At 34.4% G+C, this 26,287-nt stretch overlaps 1 protein-coding gene and 1 pseudogene across 1 annotated transcript; both read left to right on the top strand.

The window, feature by feature from the left end:
- Positions 1-9: 9 nt before the first annotated feature.
- LOC116135087 lies at positions 10-25,707 on the top strand. The gene is given in 23 exon segments (XM_031420786.1): positions 10-180; positions 20,091-20,308; positions 20,393-20,498; positions 20,615-20,776; positions 20,883-20,964; positions 21,081-21,228; positions 21,382-21,505; positions 21,613-21,793; positions 21,895-21,923; positions 22,659-22,807; positions 23,019-23,121; positions 23,256-23,351; positions 23,436-23,491; positions 23,599-23,722; positions 23,840-23,902; positions 23,985-24,044; positions 24,124-24,285; positions 24,374-24,447; positions 24,537-24,630; positions 24,741-24,877; positions 24,957-25,037; positions 25,159-25,264; positions 25,452-25,707. Coding segments are annotated over 23 exon segments (2,598 nt in total). The 3' UTR covers positions 25,524-25,707.
- The window catches only part of LOC116135089, a 31,021-nt pseudogene continuing 14,293 nt past the window's right edge, over positions 9,560-26,287 (top strand).

The following is a 26,287-nucleotide window of genomic DNA, read 5'->3' on the forward strand; positions in this document are numbered from 1 at the left end:
TCGAAGAAGATGAGAGTGGCGGTGGTTGGCGGCGGATTAGTGGACTTTTCGGCGTTTGTTCTTGCAAAAGCAGGCGTTGATGTCGTGCTTTACGAGAAGGAAGACTACCTTGGCGGCCATGCGAAGACTGTCACTTTCGATGCCATTGATTTAGACCTCGGTTTCATGGTCTTCAATCGCGTAAGTTTAACTGTCTCTCTCTTTTTCTTTCTGCATTCAGTTTTCTTTCTGCTTCACAGAATTTGGAACAAGAAGTAAATTATCATAATATTATATTTATGGGCTTTCCAACTATGGTAGTAACATATCTAGTGCAATGAATTAGAAAGATTCAATAATATATAAAAGATGAATAATTATAAATTTGGTTTGAATTATTTATAAATTTCATTACACTTGATATTGGGAAAAAAAAAAATAAAACAAAATTAAAAGTGCTACAAATAATAGATAACTTCTTCTTCTTCTTCTCGACTAAATAATTAAATTAATTAATTATTTAATTGTTGTTTGACTTACGAATCCATGATTAGTCATATCATTATCAGATAACACTGTTCATAATCTCTTTTTTTTGTCTTAATAGCAGGGTCTGATTCTCTTTTATCACTAACTTCATTTTCAATGAGATTAAAATAAACCCGAAACATGTAATTCTTTATTTACATTCTTTCTATAGCATGTATCTGAACTTTAGGATCGAATAAGAAGATATTATATTCTCAAAATCAACAAACAATTGAAAGATGCAACTAGAAGAAAAGAAAGCGAAGTATTATTCTTAGGACCCATCTACAGAAGATTAAACAATTGCCTCACCCATGTGTTAAAGGAACGTGTCTTGACTCAGCGCTCATGTGTTGTCTACTTCTGGTCACCATCCAATTTCGCCGGCAACATTAATAATAAGAGTGAGGACAGTTTTATTAAAATTCTTGGTGCTGATCTCGCTAAATCTCCAATGAGTTTTGAACTTTTGATACGATTTCAGAATTAAAAACCCTTCATCTTTCTGGAAGTATCTTTGGTCTTCCTTGAGTTTTTTTTTGTCTAATTTTTGCTAACCGACCCTATTAGGAAAGTTACCGATAACTAAGAAAATCTAAGGGATGTCAGTGGTACTAAACGAAGAGGTTAGCGAGAGTTCTTCAATATGAAGGTGTTTTAAAAGGTTTTTTTTTTTATAGTAGAACCTCTATGTTTGACCTTTTTGAAATGATTTTGAAAATGTGACCTTAACTCTCAAGAGTTTAGCCTTTTGTAGTGAGTATTCATTAGTTTTGAAATGTTATTAATTCAACCTTTAAATTTATCAATAATGTCATCAATTTAACTTTAAAAAAAATTATTAACTCTAAAACATTGTTGATATTTGGATGTTAAAATTAGATTGATTGAATCTAGATGAATAGTAAAAACGTTTTTTTTCTTTAAACTAAAAATGAGGGTTAGGGTCGCATTTCCAAAAACTAGTAGGTGTCACTACAAAAACGCGCAAAAGCACAAGGGTTAGGGTCACATTTCCTAAACTTAGATTTGTAATTAAATTTAAACTTATAGTTAATTTGATAATTTTTTTTTTAATATCTCTTAATTCTCTAATTTTGAACACTTTGGGTTGAATCAATTCATTTATAATTATTTTTTCAGTTTTTTCCCTACCCTTCTTCCCTTATTTTTAATTTTCTAGATTAAAAAGTAATTTGTTCTCTTCCCACAAGATCCTAGTTAATTCAATTTCACACGGGTATTGTGTTCAATTTTTCTTCACTTTTAAAATAAAATATATTTTTGCAGTATACTGAATATGTACTATGTTTACTAACACAAATTTCTCGCATTCGAAAGAGCTATATTGTTTAATAAATATTTAATACTTTTTGTCAGCCTTACAAAATTAATTTCTGGTTTCGCTCTACCTGTTATAGAATTACACTAGGGAAATTAATTCCTGGTTCATCCATGCCCTTTTTTAAAATTAGACTGGGGATAAGGGGAGGTAAACAAATTAACCCTAAAAAATAGGAAATGTTAGATATATTTTATATAATACCATCAATGAAACAATGTTTATTTATCATAAATTATATTATAGTTTTAACACTACGTAGCTATCTGTTATTTATGAAATAAAAACATGGTACATACAACCAAAAAGTTATTAATTGGAATAATATAAATGACCCTTTTTTAGGATGTAAATAGAAATTGACATCTTCTTAATGGTTTATAGTGAAGTTTTTGCAGAAAAATCAAGAAGGTCCAGAACCAAAATTGAACACGCAAATTAACGAGGGAAACAGTAGCGAACACTTTAGCTAAACAGAAGGGAGAGAATGCTTCTTTTTATTAAATGAAAAAGTAGTTACATTGATTTATATAACAGATAAAACGGTATACTAAAAACATAAGCACTAAACGATGAAGTTTTATATTGCTTTACATATTTACAAAAAACAACTTTCATACTTCTAAAAGCTTACAAAATCAACCCTGTAAAATATATTCAACATACACATATCCTCCATAAACTAAAATGGTAAAACTGTGTGAACCAAGATGCTAACACAATATTCTCCTGTGACCAAAACTTCCTCAGCTAGACAAAGAAACACAAACATCAATATTTCCGTAAGCAAGATCCTCAATATACATGCAACCTTTAGTGTCAGTGTTACTAATCCTGACATTGATTTTTTTTGACAATTTTTTCATTCACTTTCATAAGGTAACACATTACTAATAAGCATCCTCACTTAAGGCACCAGTTTAGGAGGGCAAATATGTTCTAGATAAAAAATTGACATTCTTATTACTGAGCAGGCCAGCTAGTTCCCAACAAACAAAGTGAACTAAACATAGCATATCTTGTAAGGCACTGTAGCACCTTAGTATCATGAATTAGATTTGTCAAGATTAGTATGAGCAGTTCATTTGGAATGTATCAGTGACATTCAGTTTGTCCTAAGCATTACAAAACCTGGAACTTGGTAGAGCCTTGGTAAACACATCTACCATCTGAAATTTTGTAGAAATGTATTGAACATCAATGACTTTCTAGTCACCAACTCTCTAACAAAGTGCACATCTATTTCAATGTGCTTTGCTCTTGCATTAAAAACAAGATTAGAAGAGAGTGCCCCAGCACTCATATTATCACACCAAATTATGGAATGTGACTTGTGTGAATGCCAAAGTCCTTGGAAAAGTTTGAATCCAAACCACTTCAGTGGCAGCTTGGTTAGGGACCTGTATTCAGCCTCAGTTGAGGACAAGGAGACTACCTTTGTGTTTCCTAGATGACCATGCACCAAATTTCCTCCTAAACAAATAGTACCCACTAGTGGATTTCTATCCAACTATCTCCAGCCCAATCAGCAACTGCACAAGGCTTCTAAAACAAAAGCTTTCCTGTTAGAGAACAAAATGCCTGATTTAATGTACCTTTAACATACCATCAGAATGCGTTTGCATGCTGTCTAGTGAATCTCATTAGGTGCTGCAGAAACTGGCTCAATTATTGACAGCAAAAAGCCAAGTCTAGCCTTGACAGAGTCAGATATTGTAAACCACATAATACTTCTATACAACGTAGGTTGGTCAAATACCTTACACCGTTCTATGCCAAGTTTAAGACCAGTGGTCATAGGTATAGAACATGGCTTGGAATCTGCCACTTGCCTTTACTATAAATCAGGACATACTTGGCTATGTGAGAAGCAAACCAGAGGAATTTCTAATAACTTCAAACCCTAGGAATATGAAATGCTTCCAAAGTTTTAAGAACAAATTTGGCATTCAAATCAACAACCAAACTTGGAAATGAGCTGATCATCATTTCCACTGTCCAAAATGTCATCTACATATACAAGTAGAACATTGTAACAAAATCCTGTTTTAGTAAAACAAACTCACATTAGAGATAGAGTTAACAAACTCATGCAAGTAAGACGATTGAGCTTATCAAACCAAGCTTTAGGACATTGTTTAAGGCCATATAAGGCCTTTTGTAATTGTAAACCGTATGGATGGGTACTGTGGCTCAAATTCAGTATAGCCTTCAAGTGGTAACATAAAGATGTTTCTGTCAATTCACCATTTAGAAAGGCATTGTTACATCAACTGTTGAAACTACCCATCCTGATGAATTGCTAAAGACAACATACTCTTATTGTGGCTGCTTTGACCATTGGTGAGAAAGTATCAAGTAGTCCAGGCCAGCAGTTTGCTGGAAGTCTTTGGCTACCAGCCTGGCTATACTTTTGAAGAGTACCATCATAGTTCAATTTTGTTTTTTAAACCCTTGCTACCCAACTACATTCATCCCTTCTTCATATAGAACCAACTCCCATGTATGTTGTTTGATAAGGCCTTGTATTCAGCTACCATGGCTGTTTCCATTCAAAAAAGAAAAGCCTCAATAATAGACTTTGGTTCTGACAAGATAGTAGCTGAGGATACCATAGCTGGATAGGCAGTATATCCTTGATAGGTTAGTACCAGTCTTTGATCTTGTTTACATGGGATAAGTGTGTAAAGTTGTGCTAGTGGAGCTACCAGCTACTGCAGATTGATGAGAAGCAGGCAAAATGTTCATATGATGATTAGGTGATGTATGAGATAAATCTAAAGAAGTAACCGGTACTGCTGGAGAGAATGAGGAGTTGTAGGAGACAGGCTATACGGAGAGGAGAGAGATAGTTGAGGATTCATTGATAGGGATGAATTGAGTGATGTTACTAATATATTATGGAAATCAGCTAACGAAAATCAATTTCATGAGGAAAGAACAACTATTGGTGCTAAGGAATTAGGTGACTGTAGTGGATCTATTGAGTAGGATCAGTTGAAGTAGAACCAGAAGTACTGTTGATCTCTTAAGGGAAGCAAGCAAATGAGAGTATGCTGACATTAGAAACAGCAAGCTATTGAATCCTTGGAAGAGTCCAAGAAGTGCCAGATGAGCTGGTGAGGATATCATGAGATAAGGGCAGTTTGAAGATGAAAATCCAGTTTTGAATGGAAAATCCATTCATTAAACTTCACTTGCTTGACAATGTACACTCGACACAGATAAACTGAAGAATGATATCCTTTGTCAGATAAGTTGTAGCCAAGGAATGAACATTTTCAGTGTGAAAGGCCAAATTTGTGATTATTGTAGGGCCTGAGATAAGGGTAGCAACTGCACCCAAATACTTGAGATGGTCATAGTTAGGTTCTTATTAAACAGAACGCATAGGGTGACACAAACTTAAGAGGATGTAGGCAATCTGTTAAGAAGATAATGGTTGTACTAAATGCTGCCCACCAATAGGCTAAAGGCATTCCAGCATAAGCTAAAGAGGACAGTCACAAACACTATGATGGATCTATGTTTTCTTTCACCCTTCCATTTGCTGATGAAGATAGGGGCAGGAATGTCTAAATGTATGCCATAATGTTGTAAATAACTAGTGAAAGCTCTAAAGCAGCGAAACTGGACAAAGGTGTATAAGCCTTAGATTTGAGTTACAAAAGGTAGATTCAGGTAAAACGACTGAAGTCATCAACAAAGATAAATATAATACTTATATATCCTTCCTAGAATTATGAGAGTGGGACCCCACAGATCTACGTGAACCAGCTCTAGAGGTACAGTAGCTTTAGAAGAAGAAATAGGAAATGACATTGTTGTAATTTCCCAAACTGACATGCTGACAAAAGAAAGTTTTTGCTTGTCAAGAACTTTTTTAAATTCAACTTTTCTAAGACAGCATGAAGAGTTCTAACATTAGGATGCCTAGTCTTGCATGCCATAATAGAGGTAAGTCCAAGCTTGTAGTCTTATTCAGCTTGTCATCAGAATTACAAATAGTATGAGGACTATGACTAGCATTACTAAAATGAGTGGCATGTTTATTCTAACATTATGTGAAGCTGAACTAGTAGGTTCTATTGATGAGGACAGGAAGCTGCATAGTAGAAGAGCTAAGACAGTCTGAAATTGGATATGCAAAATAACAAAGATCAAGCTAATACAATCCATCCTTAACAGTGCCTTGAAGCAGAATAGCTTTACTGTTTTGTCCTTTACCAGCAATAATTAGCATGAAATCCACAAATACATTATTGTCTCTAGTAATTTGAGAGATGCTAATGGATTTTTGCAATTTGAGGAACAAAGAGAATATCTCTAAGTGAATAAGTTTATGAGTATCAAAGGATGGAATTAAGAGCATACCTTGTGAGTGTGTGGAAGAGATTATCCATTACCAACTTGCACCTTAGATTTTCAGGATAAGAAGTCTTAACCCACTAAGTTTGATCCATCAGTTATCTGTGATTTGAAGCACAGAGTCCAGGTACCAGGATGATCACTTAGAGTTTGTGGAGTAGCTATAACTTGCACAATGGGAGCTGAATTTACAGAGTGTTTTGAAGACTTTGGTGCAAAGTTCCCAGGGGTATCAACTGTGTGGTGTATGATAGTAGGTGTAGAAGTATGTTGAATTTAGTGTAGATGGATAGGGTACAACAGAATTAAGAACCATCTATGGAAATCCAGAAGCTGGGTGATCATGAAAAGAGACAAAGGAGGTAGGTATTAGGTATGGAGGGTTATTATAAGCAGAAAAATTGAGATTTGCAGCAAGAAGGGTCTGTGGCTGGGTATTGATCCTTCAACAAAAGTGGTTGATGAAAATACTGAGGGAATGTAGTACTTGACTATGGTTGATGATTGTATTAGCAGCAACAAAGCCTTGATATTCTTGATCAATCTATGATAACATACATGGCAGAATGTCTTGTCTTTCACATAACCTGACATATAGTTTTGGTTTGAGTAACCTCTACCCCTGCCCTTCTTTTACAGATTGTTGAATTGAGTCCTCCGAAACAAAGAAATGTGTGTATTAGGTGAATAGTAGGGTCTGCTAAAATTTTGGCCTTGAAATAATGTTACCAAAACCAAAGGTTAACCTTGTGGGATAAGCTCCTGTAGGAGATTAGTATTTGCACTAGAAGGAAAACTATAACTTGAACCTTGAGGTGAATAGTTTGACATTGAAGGCTTGACTCAGATGGAGTATTTGGTACAAACGTAGTGTATGAGAGTTACTTGGATCTTGTCTAGAAGCAAGTGGGGTAGAAGTCATATGTTCATGAACATGGTTGCTACTTTGCTGTCTTTCTAGCCTTATCTCATGTTTGTGTAGCATGAATGAGCTTCCTGAATACTAGCTGAGTTACTATGTAAGTCAAGTTTGCACTACTGCATCATATTTGGTCCAAGCCATCCAGATATTACAACAAATCTCCATCAACTTAGAATCATCTCCAATTCCTTCATTTTTGGACATATTCGTTGATGCTCAATGAGTCTTCTTTAGTAGTTTGGATAGGTTCCTTAAATGCAATGTCCTAGCCTTCGAAAAAGACTGAAAATGTAAAACAAGGTATCAAGATCTCATATGAACCACACATTTTGCTACATGTTGAACATCCTTCAGATATGACGAAAACAACCAACTTACTAGACATTGATACTCTTTTCCAGCTAAAAACTTAGGGTTAGGCCTTTTTACAAATTCTTCAGAATCATTGGATTTTTTCAATAACAAGCACTAGGTGGACAAACATTCTCACCCGTTATGGAAGCCATCGAGGTCATGAGAGCTAAAGCTGGGAGAATTTGTAGGGCCAGTGACCGTAATTCTCTCTCCAAGTTGTAGAAAAATGGTAGGTAGAGACGACTAAACACTAGGATTGTGCCTTCTAGCACAATTGTTCGATTTCTGATTTGAATAGAGTTTGAAGATTCAGGATTCGATGAGGCATAGACGTTGGTCATAGCTCTGATACATGAAGGTTTTTGCAAAAATCAAGAAAGGGCAAAGGAAAATTGAACACCCAATTGAGAGAGGGAAAAAGTAGCTGAACACTATAGCCAAAAGAAGAGAGAGAATGCTTCTTTTTTATTAAATGTCAAAAGTAGTTACTGATTTATAAACCAGAAATACTATGCTTACTCACGAGTTTTACTAACCGCTTTATTACCTTTGTTAAATTTAATAGTACCAGTTATGCGTTATATACAAAGAATAGTAAGATGGTGAGTAAGCAATATTACTCTTATAAACAGACAAAACTGTATACTAAAAACATAAGCACTAAACAATACGTTTTTATATTGCTACATATTTACAAAAAACAACCCTTCCATACTTCTAAAAGCTTACAAAATCAACCCTATAAATATATTCACATACTAATATATGGATAAGATTTTCATCCCTTTTTTTTATTTTTTATTTTATGATTTGAACCTCTCATTCTTAACATTAGGGAAAGCCACTCTAGCGTAGAGAGAAACCACCAAGCATTAAATGGACTTTCTCCAACACCATGTAGGCATGGTCTCATATATTAACCAATTAAAAAATGTATTTTTCAAATTTTTACCCTCTTTATTCTAGCAGTTAAGGAAAGCCATCCTAACGCTGAAGAGAATTCACTCGAGCACCGCTAGAGCGAAGGCAGAAAGTTGCGGGAGGAATTCAAATTAGATTCGATACGCTAAGACATATCGGCCAAAATGTGTAGGTAAGGATGTCTATCATAAACATAGATTTAAGTGCTCACATGCGTTTTTTTTTTTTTTTTTTCATAATTTTTTAATTTTTTGCATCAATTTAGCGATATTACAAATTCAAATTAAATTCGATACACTAAGACATATCGGCCAAAATGTGTAGGTAAGGATGTCTATCATAAACATAGGTTTAGGTAGTCACATGTGTTTTTTTTTTTTTTTCATAATTTTTTAATTTTTTGGAGATTCGATATGCTAAGACATATTGGCCAAAATGTGTAGGTAAGGATGTCTATCATAAACATAGATTTAGGTGGTCACATTTGTTTTTTTTTTTTTTTCATAATTTTTTAATTTTTTGCATCAATTTAGCGATATTCCAAATTCAAATTAGATTCGTGGTATAAATTTAAATAGTTTAATGTTGACTTTAATTACGGGATTTGTGTGATATATATGAAATTTAAGCACAATTCCTTACTTTAAAATCGAAACACAAGAGATAAATTCACTAGTCTAGTCTCCCGAGTTCAGGTCTCCACGATTGTTAATAAAGGTAGCTATTAGAGTTTTTATCCAGTTGATAGTTCTTCGGTTCTGAAAAAATTAGTTAAGATATACGTAAACTGGCCCAGACACCCTCAGTCGTAATAAAAATAAAAATAAATAAATAACTGACCTGTAAAACAATGTATTTAAATTTATACTTCACTCGGCATTCATTTTTTGTCATTCAGATTCATATATTATATACTTTGTTTTGTTAAAATGTATCCTTAAAATTATATCTTACCGTATTAAACATAAATTTAAATATATATTTTTTGGAAGAATAAGATTCAATTAAATTAAACAGAATTCATGATCATAATAATTAATCGTAATTGTTTCAAGACATTTGCTTATAATTAACCCACAAAAGTTTACCAAATTCCATTAATAAATAATAATTGACACACTCTTCCCTTGAAGGCTTATCTCTATACAGTACTGTTATTATCTTCAACAACGCCAAAGAGGACATTTCTCTTTGCTATTATTGCCACCGACATTTATCCTTCCATTTCACACCCTCTCTGCATTCCAATTTGAAGCTATATCAATGCCATTACTTATTGCTTAATTGATCGATTACCTTAAATATCTCAGAACTTCAACCGTCAGTCCCTTCAGGTAACTTCAATTCTATGCTCTTTTGATTTATCTTATCCAAATACCATTAATTCAAACCATTGTTTTACAAAGAGATTTCAGGAGACAGTTTTTCAGTTTTTGAAAAATGTGATATTATATCACCTAGTCTAAAGGGTTTTTGTTTTTGTTTTTGTCTTTTTTTTTTTTTTTTTTTTTTTTTTTTTTTTTTTTTTTTTTTTTGTAATGGAGAAAAATTATTCTTAAATACCATAAAAATTTCCCTAGCAAATAAAAGTTAAATTATATCAAAATTTAAAAAAGACAGACATATTACATACTTTAATCACAAATTAAAATCATCACGCGTTGAATAATTCACTGTGATCTAAAATTGCCAGATTGTTAAAAACTTAAAAAAATTTGTAGGGCCTAGGGTGGCCTTCATGTAGCTCCAGCCCTGCAAAAAATGAGACTTTAGAATCTTGTTATGCAAAATTTATGTTATTTTTAATAATATAGTAAGTTAGTAGTTATGACGTTTTTTTAGTTTAATTATATTGGACCATGTTCAGGAACGTAGCTAGGATTCTGAGTTAGTGAGTTCAAAACATCAAAATTGATAAATTTACAATAAAATATATACCGAAGTAATAAGCATAAAAAATATACTTTTAAAAGTTATATATACAAAATTATCAATTCTACAATTGTCTTCGACGATTTTTCATATTTTGAAAACGTTGCATAATTGCTTCATTGACAATTCAGCAAATATCTCTCTCTCAATATATGTAATAAGACAATCATTTAACAATTGATCTCCTATTCGATTCCGTAGTCGATTTTTCACAATCTTCATCGTAGAAAATGCTCTTTCAACACTTGCAGTTCGAACAGGTAATATCAATGCTAATTTCATGTCTAAAAAGATAACAACACAAACAAAAACACCCTCCTTTTCTACACTATACTCCAACCAATTTGCATATTCTCTAANAGATTAAAATAAACCCGAAACATGTAATTCTTTTATTTACATTCTTTCTCATGCATGTATCTGAACTTTAGGATCGAATAAGAAGATATTTATATTCTCAAAATCAACAAACAATATGAAAGATGCAACTAGAAAGAAAAGAAAGCGAAGTATTATTCTTATGGACCCATCTACAGAAGATTAAACAATTGTCTTCACCCATGTGTTAAAGGAACGTGTACTTTGACTCACCGCTCTCATGTGTTGTCTACTTCTGGTCACCATCCAATTTCGCCGCCAGCATTAAATAATATAGAGTGAGGACAGTTTTACTTAAAATTCTTGGTGCTGATCTCGCTAAATCTCCGATGAGTTTTGAACTTTTGATACGATTTCATAATTAAACACCCTTCATCTTTCTTGGAAGTATCTTTGGTCTTCCTTGAGGTTTTTTTTGTCTAATTTTTGCTAACCAACCCTTATTAGGGAAGTTACCGATAACTAAGAAAATCTTAAGGGATGTCAGTGGTACTTAAACGAAGAGGTTAGCGAGAGTTCTTCAATTACGAAGGTGTTTTAAAAGGGTTTTTTTTATGAATAATACTTTGCGTACTAACGGATTTTACTAATCAGTGTATTAATCTTTGTTAAAATCATACATAGTATCCGTACTATGCTTTAAGTTAGTACACTGGTTAGTAAAATCCGTTAGTACTCATAGCATTACCCTTTTTTTATAGTAAAACTTGTATGTTTGACCTTTTTGAAATGATTTTGAAAATGTGACCTTAATTCTCAAGAGTTTAACCTTTTTGTAGTGAGTATTCAATGGTTTTGGAAATGTTATTAATTCAACCTTTAAATTTATCAATAATGTCATCAATTTAACATTAAAAAAACAATAATACTAATCTCACTAATCCCTCTTACTAACCTCTCTCACTAACTCCATGTGGGAGTTTATAATTAGCTTAATTAGGTGGGATCCATTATTGGACTGACAAGACCCATGTGAATTGACGAATTGTGAACTGACATGTGGCGTTAGTAAGAGAAAGTTAGTGAGAAGTGTTAGTGAGTGTAGTGTTACTCTTAAAAAAAATATATTAACCTCTAAACATTGTTGATATATTTTGGATGTTAAAATTTAGATTGATTGAATTTAGATAAATAATAAAAACGTTTTTTTCTTTTAAACTAAAACAGAATAGCCTAACGGTTCAAAAAAAATGGGGGTTAAGGTCGCATTTCCAAAACTAGTAGGTGTTCACTACAAAAAGGCCAAACGCACAAGGGTTAGGGTCATATTTCCAAAACTTATATTTGTAATTAAATTTAAACTTATAAGTTATTATTTGATTTTTTTTTTTTTTTTAATATCTCTTAATTCTCTAATTTTGAACACTTTTGGTTTGAATCAATTCATTTTATAATTATTTTTTTCCAGTTTTTTCCCATACCCTTCTTCCCTTATTTTTTAAATTTTTAGATTAAAAAGTAATTTGTTTCTCTTCCCAACAATATCATAGTTAATTCAATTTTCACATGGGTATTGTGTTCAATTTTTCTTCACTTTTAAAATAAAATATATTTTTGCAGTATAATGAATATGTACTATGTTTACTAACACAAATTTCTCGCATTCGAAAGAGCTATATTGTTTTAATAAATATTTAATATTTTTTTTCGGCCCTTACCAAAATTAATTTCTGGTTTCGCTCTTACCCTGTTATAAAATTACACTAGGGAAATTAATTCCCGGTTTCATCCATGCCCTTTTTTAAAATTATACTGGGGATAAGGGGAGGTAAACAAATTAACCCTAAAAAATAGAAAATGTTTAAGATATATTTTATATAATACCATCAATGAAACAATGTTTTATTTATCATAAATTATATTATAGTTTTATACACCACGTAGCTATCTGTTATTTTATGAAATTAAAACATTGGTACGTACAACCGAAAAGTTATTACTTGGAATAATTATAAAATGACCCTTTTTTAGGATGTAAATAGAAATTTGACATCTTCTTAATTGGTTTATAGTGAAGGTTTTTGCAGAAAAATCAAGAAAGGTCCAGAACCAAAATTGAACACGCAAATTAACGAGGGAAACAGTAGCTGAACACTTTAGCTAAACAGAAGGGAGAGAATGCTTCTTTTTTATTAAATGTAAAAAGTAGTTACATTGATTTATATAACAGATAAAACTGTTATACTAAAAACATAAGCACTAAACGATGACGTTTTTATATTGCTTTACATATTTACAAAAACAACCTTTTCATACTTCTAAAAGCTTACAAAATCAACCCTGTAAAATATATTCAACATACTCAATATCCTCCCATAAACTAAACTGGTAAAACCTGTGTGAACCAAGATGCTAACACCAATATTCTCCTGTGACCAAAACTTCCTCAGCTAGACAAAGAAACACAAACATCAATATTTTCCCGTAAGCAAGACTTCCTCAATTATACTTATGCAACCTTTAGTTGTCAGTGTACTAATCCTGACATTGATTTTTTTTTGACATTTTTTCATTCACTTTCATAAGGTAACACTTACTAATAAGCATCCTCACTTAAGGCACCAATTTAGGAGGGCAAAACATGTTCTAGATAACAAATTGACATTCTTTATACTGAGCAGGCCAGCTAGTTCCCAACAAACAAAGTGAACTAAACATAACATATCTTGGTAAGGCACTGTAGCACCTTAGTATCATGAATTAGATTTGTCAAGATTAGTATGAGCAGCTTCATTTGGCAATGTATCAGTGACATTCAGTTTGTCCCTAAGCATTACAAACCTAGAACTTGGTAGAGCCTTGGTAAACACATCTGCCATCTGAAATTTTGTAGAAATGTATTGAACATTCAACAACTTTCTAGTCACCAACTCTCTAACAAAGTGCGCATCTATTTCAATGTGCTTTGATCTTGCATAAAAAACAAGATTAGAAGAGAGTGCCACAACACTCATATTATCACACCAAATTACTGGAATGTGACTTGTGTGAATGCCAAGTTCTTGGAAAAGATTTTGAATCCAAACCACTTCAGTGGCAGCTTGGCTTAGGGACATGTATTCAACCTCAGTTGAGGACAAGGAGACTACCTTTTGTTTCCTAGATGACCATTGCACCAAATTTCCTCCTAAACAAACAGTATACCCACTAGTGGATCTTATATCCAACTCATCTCTAGCCCAATCAACATCTGCAAAGGCTTCTAAAACAAAAGCTTTCCTGTTAGTGAACAAAATGTCATGATTTAAAGTACCTTTAACATACCTCAGAATGCGTTTGCATGCTGTCCAGTGAATCTCATTAGGCTGCTGCAGAAACTGGCTCAATTTATTGACAGCAAAAGCCAAGTCTGGCCTTGACAGAGTCAGATATTGTAAACCACCTATAATACTTCTATACAACATAGGTTGGTCAAATACCTTACACCCTTCTGTGCCAAGATTAAGACCAGTGGTCATAGGTGTAGAACATGGCTTGGAATCTACCATACCTACCTTTACTAATAAATCATGAGCATACTTGGCTATGTGAGAAGCAAATCAGAGGAATTTCTACTAACTTCAAACCCTAGGAAATATTGAACTGCTTCCAAAGTTTTAAGTACAAATTTGGCATTAAAATCAGCAACCAACTTGGAAATGAGATGATCATCATTTCCAATGTCCAAAATGTCATCTACATATACAAGTAGATACATTGTAACAAAATCTTGTTTATAGTAAAACAAACTCACATCAGAGATAGAGTTAACAAAACCCCATGCAAATAAGACAGACTTGAGCTTATCAAACCAAGCTTCAGGACATTGTTTAAGGCCATATAAGGCCTTTTGTAATTTGCAAACCTGCTGTGGATGGTGCTATTGTGGCTCAAATTCAATATAGCCTTCAGGTGGTAACATAAAGATTGTTTCTGTCAATTCACCATTTAGAAAGGCATTGTTCACATTTAGCTGTTGAATATCTCATCCTTGATGAACTGTTAAAGACAACATTACTCTTATTGTGGCTGCTTTGACCATTGGTGAGAAAGTATCAAAGTAGTCCAGGCCAGGAGTTTGTTGGAAGTCTTTGGCTACTAGCCTTGCTTTAGACTTCTAAAAAGTATCATCATAGTTCAATTTTGTTTTAAAAACCTATTTGCTACCTACTACATTCATCCCTTGTAACGCCCAACATGGAGGTATATGATTTAAATTATGTTTTATAGCCCTTAGTTAATTTTTATTAAAGTTATTTTAAGAGAATATGAAGATCTCACTGAATACTCTTTCACTGTACTAGACCCCTGCTATAAACTGATAAATTCTTGGACCTTCTCATGAACTCGATCCTTTGTTCTATACTCAGCTTCAAATAATCCTCTAAACTCACCCCAGGTCATCACCGGAACATCATGAGTGTATTCCATCAATTCCCACCAAATGCGGGCATCACCCCAAAATAAGAAACTGGCATACCGAATCTTCTCCTGGTTCGTCATAGGAAACAGTGCCATCGTACGCTCAACGGACCTAAGCCATTCTTCTGCCACTAAAGGGTCCATTGTACCTTTAAAGTCTGACGGCTGATGTTGACTTGGAAGCCCATAAATCGGCTCAATCTGATTTTGTACTGTCTGAGGTATCGGCCTTTCTCTTTCTTCTCTAGTAGGCAGTACTTGAACGGGGTTTTCAACTCTTTCTGGTTTGACTCTCCCCTGTCTTTCATTACATCTCTTCTTCATATGGAATCAGCTCCCATGTATTGTTGTTTAATAAGGCCTTGTATTCAGCTACCATGGCTTGTTTCCATTCAGGAATAAGTAGAGCCTCAGTAATAGACTGTGGTTCTGATAAGATAGTAGCTGAGGAGACCATAGCTGGATAGGCAGTATATCTTTTGATAGGTTTAGTACCAGTCTTTGATCTTGTTTACATGGGATAAGTGTTTAAAGTTGGGCTAGTGGAGCTACCAGCTACTGTAGATTGATGAGAAGCAGGCAAAATATTCATATGATGATCAGGTGATGTATGAGATAAATTTAAAGAAGTAACTGGTACTGCTAGAGAGAATGAGTGAGTTGTAGGAGACAGGCTGTACAGAGAGGAGATAGTTGAGGATTCATTGACAGGGATGAAATCGAGTGATGTTCCTAATATATTATGGAAATCAGCTGAAGGAAGATCAATTTCATGAGGAAGAACAACTACTAGTGCTAGGGAATTAGGTGACTATAGTGGATCTATTTAAGTAGGATCAGTTGAAGTAGAACCAGAAGTACTATCTGATCTCTTAAGCGAAGCAGGCAAATGAGAGTATCTGACATTAGAAACAGCAGCTATTGAATCCTTTGGAAGAGTCCAAGAAGTGACAGATGAGCTGGTGAGGATATCATGAGATAAGGGCAGTTCTGAAGATGAAAATCCAGTTTTGAATGGAAAATCCACTTCATTAAACTTCACTTGCTTGACAATGTACACTCGACCAGATAAACTAAGACAATGATATCCTTCGTGAGATAAGCTGTAGCCAAGGAATGAACATTTCTCAGTGTGAAAGCCAATTTGTGCTTATTGTAGGGCTTAAGATAAGGGTAGCAACTGCACCCAAATACTTTGAGATGGTCATAGTTAGGTTCTTTATTAAACAGAACAGCAGAGGGTGATACAAACTCAGGAGCTGATGTAGTTAAGAAGATAAATGGTTGTACTAAATGCTGCCCACCAGTAGGCTAAAGGCATTCCAGCATAAGCTAAGAGAGATAGTCCAAACGCTATGACGGATCTATGTTTTCTTTCCACCCTGCCATTTTGCTGATGAAGATAGGGGTAGGAATGTCTAAATTGTATGCCATAATGTTGTAAATAACTAGTGAAAGCTCTAAATTCTCGTCCCTAGTCAGTCTGCAATGTTTTAATCTTGTGATTTATTTGCCTTTCTATAAAGCAGTGAAACTGGACAAAGGTTGTATAAGCCTTAGATTTGAGTTTCAAAAGGTAGATCCAGGTAAAACGACTGAAGTCATCAACAAAGATAATATAATACTTATATATCCTTCTCTAGAAATTATGAGAGTTGGACCCCATAGATCTAAGTGAACCAGTTCTAGAGGTACAATAGCTTTAGAAGAAGAAATAGGAAAACGACATTGTTGCAATTTCCCAAACTAACATGCCTCACAAAAGAAAGTTTTATTGCTTGTCAAGGACTTTTTTACATTTAACTTTTCTAAGACAGCATGAAAAGTTCTAACATTAGGATGCCCTAGTCTTGCATGCCATAATAGAGGTGAGTCCAAGCTTGCATTCTTATTCAGCTTGTCATCAGAATTACAGATAGTATGAGGACTATGACTAGCATTACTAAAATGAGTGACATGTTTATTCCTAACATTATGTGAAGCTGAACCAGTAGGTTCTATTGATGAGGACAGGAAAGCTGTAGTAGAACAGCTAAGACAGTTTGAAATTGGATATGCAAAATGACAAAGATCAAGCTAATACAATCCATCCTTAACAGTGCCTTGAAGCAGAATAGCTTTACTGTTTTTCTCCTTTACCAAGCAATAATCTGCATGAAATTCCACAAATACATTATTGTCTTTAGTAATTTGAGAGATGCTTAACGGATTTTTTGCAATTTGAGGAACATAGAGAATATCTCTAAGATGAATAAGTTTATGAGTATCAAAGGACGGAATTAAGAGCATACTTGTGTGAGTGATTGGAAGAGATTATCCATTACCAATTTGCACCTTAGAATTTCCAGGATAAGAAGTCTTAACCACTAAGTTTGATCCATCAGTTATCATGAGATTTGAAGAACCAGAGTCCATGTACCAAGACTGATCACTTAGAGTTTGTGGAGTAGCTATAGCTTGCACAATGAGAGCTGAATTTACTAGAGTGTTTTGAAGACCTCTTGGTGCAAAGTTCCTTGGGGTATCAACTGTGATGCTATGAAAAGTAGGTGCAGAAGTATGTTGACTATTTAGTGTAGATGGATAGGGTACAGCAGAATTAAGAACCATCTATGGAAATCCAGAAGCTGAGTGATCATGAAAAGAGACAAAGGAGGTATTAGGTATGTGAGGGTTATTATAAGCAGAAAAATTGAGATTTGTAGCAAGAAGAGTCTAAGCTGGAGTATCTGATCCTTCAACAAAAGTGGTTGATGAAAATACTGAGGGAATGTTGTTACTTGACTGTGGTGGATGATTGTAATTAGGAGCAACAAAACCTTGATATTCTTGATCAAATCTATGATAACACTGTATGGCAGAATGTCATGTCTTTCCACATACCTAACATATTAGTTTTTGGTTTGAAGTAACCTCTACCCCCTGCCTCTTCCTTTTACTATACTGTTGTTGAATTGAGGTCCTCCAACAAAGAAATGTTGTGTATTAGGTGAATAGTAGGGTCTGCCAAAATTTTGTCCTTGAAAACTACTGTTACCAAAACCAAAGGTTAACCTTGTGGGATAAGCTCCTGCAGGAGTATTAGTACTTGCACTAGAAGGAAAACTATAACTTGAACCTTGAGGTGAATAGTTTGACATTGAAGGCTTGACTTCAGATGGAGTATTTGGTACAAACGTAGATGTATGAGAGTTACTTGGATCTTGTCTAGAAGCAAGCGAAGCAGAAGTCATATGTTCATGAAAACTGGTTAGGCTACTTTGCTATCTTTCTAGCCTTATCTCATGTTTGTGTAGCATGAATTGAGCTTCTTGAATACTAGCTGAGTTACTATTGTAAGTCAAGTTTGCTACTACTGCATCATATTCTGGTCCAAGACCATCCAGAATATACAACAACAACTCCTCATCACTTAGACTAACACCATTGGCTACAAGTTCATCTCCTAATTCCTTCATTTTTAAGACATATTCGTTGATGCTCAATGAGTCTTTCTTGGTAGTTTGTAACAGGTTCCTTAAATGCAATGTCCTAGCCTTCGAAAAAGACTAAAAATGTAACTCCAAGGTATTCCAAATCTCATATGAACTCACACATTTTGCTACATGTATGAACATACCTTCAGATATTGACGAAAACAACCAACTTACTAGACATTGATCTACTCTTTTCCTGCTAAAATACTTAGGGTTAGGCCTTTTTAAAAATTCTTCAGAATCATTGGATATTTCAATAACAAGCATAGGTGGACAAACATTCTCACCCGTTATGAAGCCATCGAGGTCATGAGATGCTAAAGCTGGGAGAATTTGTGAGCGCCAGTGACCGTAATTCTTCTCTCCAAGCTTGACAGAAATGAGGTAGAGACGACTAAACACTAAGATTTGTGCCATTTCTAGCACAAGTTTGTTCGATTTCTGATTTTGAAATAGAGTTTGAAGATTCAGGATTCAATTGAGCCATAGACGTTGGTCATAAGCTCTGATACCATGAAGGTTTTTGCAGAAAAATCAAGAAAGGTCCAGAACCAAGATTGAACACGCAAATTAAGAGAGGGAAACAGTAGCTGAACACTTTAGCCAAACAGAAGAGAGAGAATGCTTCTTTTTTATTAAATGAAAAAAGTAGTTACATTGATTTATATAACAGACAAAACTGTTATACTAAAAACATTAGCACTCAATGATGACGTTTTTATATTGCTTTACATATTTACAAAAACAACCTTTTCATACTTCTAAAAGCTTACAAAATCAACCCTGTAAAATATATTCAACATACTCAATATATAGATAAGATCTTTCATCCCTTTTTTTTTATTTATTTTATTTATTTTAACCTCTTCACTCTTAACAGTTAGGAAAAGCCACTTTAGCGTTAGAGAGAAACCACTGGAGCATTAAAGTGACTTTCTCCGATCACCATTGTAGGCATGGTCTCATATATTAAACCAATTAAGAAAATGTCATCCTAGCGCTGAAGAGAATTCACTCGAGCACCGCTTGGGCGAAGGCATGAAAAGTTGCGGAGAGGGTAAAAATAGAAAACAAAAAACTGGATGGAAGTCTCATATACTAAACCAGTTTTAAAGAGGTCAGCTTGTAAGTTGTTAAAAGAAAAGGTCCTTTAAATAATTTTTCCTTATTAATGGGTAACCAAAATGACGTTTGATTATATAAATTAATACAAATTTCTACAGGGTTATAGGAATTATAGAAACCGAACTGAATAATGAACAATATGAGTTCAATTCATTATCTGAAAGGTTTTTCTTCCAACCATTTCTGGTTGATATGGCGATAATGTGCTTTTCGGGTGCCATTTTTTATCAAGTTGAAGACATTCATAGAAGAAGAATTGAGCCCACTTCAATCTTTGTGAAGAACACTGAAATTATCCATACTTGAACATGCTTTATATGTAGTGTTTTCAAGTAATGATTATTGAATGTTCGTGATGAGACAGGTAACATATCCAAATATGATGGAGTTCTTTGAGAGTCTAGGAGTTGATATGGAGATATCAGATATGTCATTCGCAGTGAGCTTAGACAAAGGCCGCGGCTGCGAATGGGGTAGCAGAAATGGTCCCTCCAGCTTGTTTGCACAGAAGAAGAATATACTCAATCCATACTTCTGGCAAATGATTCGCGAAATTATCAAGTTTAAGAATGATGTTCTCGGGTCACCTACTATTTTCTTCAACCATGTTCTAGCAAGTTTACTGTGTTAACGCTTTGTGCTCAAACTTTTCTTTTGTAATTGCAGTTATGTTGAAGAGCTCGAAAACAATCCAGACATTGATCGCAATGAGACCTTGGGGCAGTTTGTAAAGTCGCGGGGCTACTCGGAGTTATTTCAGAAGGCTTATCTTGTGAGACTGCTGAAGCACTGTATTTTGTCATATCCTTAATCTTGCACACTCCATTATAATGATAATGCTCTTTGTTTCTTTGTAATAATAAGTATTATAATTCTGCAATTTTATAGATTCCAATATGTGGTTCGATATGGTCGTGCCCCTCTGAAGGAGTATTGAGCTTCTCTGCTTTCTCTGTTCTTTCATTTTGCCGCAATCATCATCTACTTCAGCTCTTCGGCCGCCCACAATGGCTTACTGTCAGATGGCGTTCACATTCTTACGTCAACAAGGTGTCTTTTGTTTCTATGTATAAACACTCCAGATTTTCATTATCTTTATGGAAGTATATTTTTTTCAAGAATGTTCAACTTGAGGAGCTGCCAATGTTAAAATCAGGTCAGGGAACGACTCGAGAACTGGGGTTGTCGAATAAGAACTGATTGTGAGGTGTCTTCTGTTGTGTCAGCTGATGATGAAGGTTAGTTATTCAATTCCTTAAATTTTTATCGCAATCCTTCACATGAAAGCTTTTGAAAAGGGAATATATTACCCGGCCTTTTTTTTCTGAATAACGAAAGGAATATGTTGTTGCAGGTTGCACCGTAGTATGTGGAGATGGTTCCGAAGAAACGTATAATGGCTGCATAATGGCTGTTCATGCTCCAGATGCGTTGAGAATACTCGGATGTCAAGCTACATTTGATGAATCGAGAGTACTCGGTGCATTCCAGTATGTCTACAGGTACAATGTCTTCCATTACCATCGGAAATTTTTCTTCCGTTTACTTTTTGAAGAATCCTCTAGAATAGGTGAATGCTGAAACTGATATAAAATAGCCAACTCTTGTAATCTGCTACACAAAATGTGAAATCATTTCTTAACGTTTTATGGCAGTGATATTTTCCTTCATCGTGACAAAAGTTTTATGCCCCAAAACCCAGCAGCATGGAGTGCTTGGAACTTTCTTGGAAGTACAGACAGCAAAGCATGCCTGACTTACTGGCTCAATGTGCTTCAGGTTTGGAACATATGTCTTCTGTAAATTGAGCTTGTAGTTTATGGAGTTAGATAGCTGTCACCTTCTGTAATGCTGCCAATGAATCTAGTTATTAATTCACCTTGCAGAACCTTGGTGAGACCACTTTACCTTTTCTTGTAACACTCAATCCGGAACGTAAGCCAGAACATACATTGCTTAAGTGGACAACTGGTCATCCAGTCCCATCTGTTGCTGCATCAAAAGCTTCACTTGAGCTTAAAAGTATTCAGGGAAAGAGAGGAATTTGGTTTTGCGGAGCTTATCAGGGTAAGCATTTTATCTAATGGAAGGAAAAAGTCACAGAATATACACTAGTTAGCTCCTTTGATACAGATCATCTCAGTAATTTGTTTTACTTTTAATTTCAGGTTATGGCTTCCATGAGGATGGACTAAAGGTAACCATGGTTGTAGGATACGCCTTTTTAAAAAGATAATAATAAAATAATTCTAAAAATTAATATTATCCCTAAGATTAATTAACGAATTTTGTGATATTATTGGCTGTAAATTATAATATTACATAATCAAAATTAATCACAAAATTAAGAATTTATATCACTTCATTTCAACTATTCATATAATTTCCAAGATCAAAATCAATATATATATCTCCACTTGTGTTATTATTATCATGTAAAATAGAAACACATTTTCCTCTTCACTTTCTCTATACAAAATGGGTAAATTTGGACGGATTTTAGTAAACCGGGTTGGGTGACCTAGATCCAGCCTGAAAATTTTTTGGGCCTTCAGCCCAAATTAATAAAGTCGTATCAATTTGTGTCAATATTTTAAGGATCCAAACCGATATGTTGATATGTATTCTACGATATGATACGTATCAATTTGTATCATATCATAAAATACATATTAACATATCGAAAGATTTACGATACACTCTCTGATACGTATCGCATATCGTAGAATACGAATAACCATGAAGGTAACAATTAGTCCCCCCCTAAGTTTATTACTTAACAAAATTTGTTTTGCAATAAAGTATTGTTGAATGTGGTCAGTCTAGAATGGAATGAAATATTCCATTCCACAATATTAATCATGTTGGCAATTTAAAGAAAATCTATCAATTTGGTGACTGTGGCTTACAAGTGAAATGTGCTTCTTTGCAGGCAGGCATGAGTGCTGCACACTGTGTGCTAGGAAAACATTATGAAATTTTGAGCAATCCAAAACACATGGTACCGTCGTGGATGGACACAGGGGCGCGACTTGTTGTTGCTAGATTTCTAGGACATTATATTTCTACTGGCAGTTTGATGTGAGTTCATTTGTATTTTTGAATCATTTTTGCCTGTTTTTCCTGTCACACGAATATGCATACACTCCCATTCCCCTAAACTCAAACATTTACATATATATATGTGCAATCTAGGGAGCAAAATCATCAATCTGTACAGAAATTTTCTTTTTTCTTTTACTACAGTAAAAATAGTATGAAGTTACTGATCCAATGTGCTTTTTGGTTCTAGTTTACTGGAGGAGGGAGGAACAATGTTTACTTTTGAAGGAACCAAGAAAAACTGTCATCTGAAAACTGTTTTGAGAGTTCATAATCCCCAGTTTTACTGGAAGGTATACTCTCAACTTAGGTTTGACATCTTTTTAAAGAAAATTTCTGAATATATAACATAAGGGATGCAGTATGTTAATATTCAAATGTTATGCTTAAAATTCTAACCACCACTAATGAGCCCAATTGCTGTCAGGTTATGACACAGGCTGATTTAGGCCTTGCAGATTCATATATCAATGGAGATTTTTCGTTTGTGGATAAAGAAGAAGGTCTTCTAAATTTATTTATGGTAAGATACTGATTGAGTTCCGAAAACAAATTATGTTGTTTGTATCTACTAGCAGAAACTTTCTCCTTGCTGATTATATTTCAGATTCTTATTGCCAACAGAGATCTTGATTCTTCTGTCTCCAAATTAAACCAGAAAAGGTACATTGTGATTGGTGAAATGCTGGAATCCGATATTACAGTTAGTATTTTTTTTTTTTTTTCCCTGAAATCTTATTACATTTATACTTTCCCTCCATTGTCTTTAGGGGTTGGTGGTCACCATTGTTACTGTCAGCTGGCATTGCATCCGCAAAGTATTTCTTTCGCCATGTATCAAGACAAAATACTCTTACACAAGCTCGCAGGAATATATCTCGTCACTACGATCTGGTAATTTCTTTCACCACTGATGTTTTTGGGCAATCCTGGAAAGAAATAATACCAAGTAAGCTATTAATGGAAGCTTATATGATGTGGAAACTTACAGCTTATGGTTTGTGTTTCTAGAGCAACAAACTTTTCGCTCTGTTCCTGGACGAATCAATGACATACTCATGTGCCGTATTTAAGGTTAGAATCCGTTTCTTTGCTTATTTTTACTTCATTCTTCTTCGGAGATATACACTAATTTATGCATCAAATTGTTTTATAGAGCGAAGATGAAGACCTGAAAGTTGCCCAAATGAGAAAAGTTTCTCTTCTGATTGAGAAAGTGAGTCTGCTTAAATTCATTAAATTTACAAAAATCTTAATATGGTGATGCTTATGGTTTTCTCATTAAATGCATCCAGGCAAGAGTTAGTAAAGAACATGAAGTTCTTGACATTGGATGTGGATGGGGAACCTTAGCCATTGAAGTTGTCAAACGAACGGGATGCAAATACACAGGCATTACTCTCTCCGAAGAGCAACTGAAATAAGCTGAAATGAAAGTGAAGGAAGCTGGCCTTCAGGTAAATGAAATATTTTAGTTTTCAGAAATTACTAATATTCCTGGAGCCGAATCACATTGTTCATAAGCTTAACTTTTTCTGCGTTCAGGATCGTATCAGATTATATCTCTGTGACTATCGCCAACTGCCTAAAACCGACAAATATGACCGAATTATTTCCTGGTAAGTTCTTCTACCACCAACTATTTTATAAATGACCATAACATTGATTCCGGATACAATAAAATGATATGTTAATTCCCTTTCTTCAGTGAGATGATTGAACATGTAGGCCATGAATTCACGGAGGAATTTTTTGGTTGCTGCGAATCAGTACTGGCAGACAACGGGCTTCTTGTTCTACAGGTATTATTGATAAATGGTTGCAAATGCAGTGCTAAATGCTCACACATTCTACATTTCACAAAGATGAGTCTTATTTTTCTTTGAACATCATATTTTATTGATGTTTCTAGTTCACATCGATACCGGACGAGCGTTATAACGAGTTTAGGCTGAGTCCAGACTTCATGAAGGAATATATTTTCCCTGGTGGATGCCTGCCTTCATTAAGTAGGATAACATCAGCCATGGCTTCTGCTTCCAGACTCTGGTACATATAAACAATGTTCTGCAGGCATTATTTCATATTTCCCGCAGAGTTAACTTCTTTTTTTCTTGTTTTATTGCAGCGTGGAGCATGTGGAAAATATAGGAATCCATTACTACCAAACACTCCGGTGTTGGAGAAAAAATTTCATGGAGAAACAAAGGTACTGAAATTAACACAGAAGTTGTCTAATATTTTACCTTTCACATGCATTGTTCTCCAAGAGGGTTTTCTGCTGTGTGTAACAAAATTCTGTATATTGATGTTATTGAATTCATTTATAGCAAAATTCTTGCTCTGGGATTCAACGAGAAGTTCATTCGGACATGGGAGTATTATTTTGATTATTGTGCAGCCGGTTTCAAGTCTTATACGCTCGGAAATTACCAGGTAGCTTTATATCCTATCAGTGGCTCCGAATGCTAGAAAGAGTCGTGATTGCGATAATTGCTACATCTCCTCATGTCACGTATAAAATTTAATAAAATAATATGTATATTAAATTCATTAAGGGACCTGTGTTGCGAGGGGAGCACCACCTAGGAGATCCATTACTAAATTTCATTCCATAATGCAGGTTGTATTTTCACGTCCCGGGAACACATCAGCATTCAGTAGTCCATACAAAAGCTTTCCTCCGGCGTGTTGAAGCGAGACCATATATACTTTCTCGCTCAAAACCTGTCAGATCATTATTGCCGGATTAACTTATCATTTTGCTGTAACAGGAGTTACCGTGTGTTTTGCTTCTATTGGATTGTTTAATTAGATTACGATATTCGTTTCTTGACATTCATGTTGCTTCCATCATAATACACAAGATTGAAAAGGAAATTAAAGCGATTTTTTTTTTTTAATTTTGTGTTCTAAAGTGAGTTGAAATGGTACAGAGAAAACACTAAATATTTTAGTTATTTAGTACAAGACTCTTTTCACTTGTTAAGGAATTATTATTTCCAATGTTTTAAAACCCAGTCTGGCCAGTTCAACCGGGACCCGAGACTTTCATTGGGTCAGGTTACCCATTTTCCTATTTACCAAAAACCTTAGAAATTATGATGATGATCGGCGAACAATTGAAGATCAAGATGTTTGAGCTTTTAAAAAGAAAGTGTTGATGAGTACAATGATGGTGACGAAGGTGATTTATGGTAAGTGAATTTAAATTTATACTTCACTCAGCGTTCATTTTTTGCCATTTAGATTCATATACTATATACTTTGTTTTATTAAAATGTATCCCAAAAATTATATCTTACCGTATTAAACATTAATTTAAATATATATTTTTTGGAAGAATAAGATTCAATTAAATTAAACAGAATTCATGATATCTTTTCTGTAAATAGCTAAATTACCTTATTTATCATAATAATTACATATCATACACGATTCTTCCCCCTCCCCATTTGC

Source organism: Pistacia vera, unplaced genomic scaffold (genome assembly GCF_008641045.1).
Source record: "Pistacia vera cultivar Batoury unplaced genomic scaffold, PisVer_v2 Contig294, whole genome shotgun sequence".
NCBI lineage: Eukaryota > Viridiplantae > Streptophyta > Magnoliopsida > Sapindales > Anacardiaceae > Pistacia > Pistacia vera.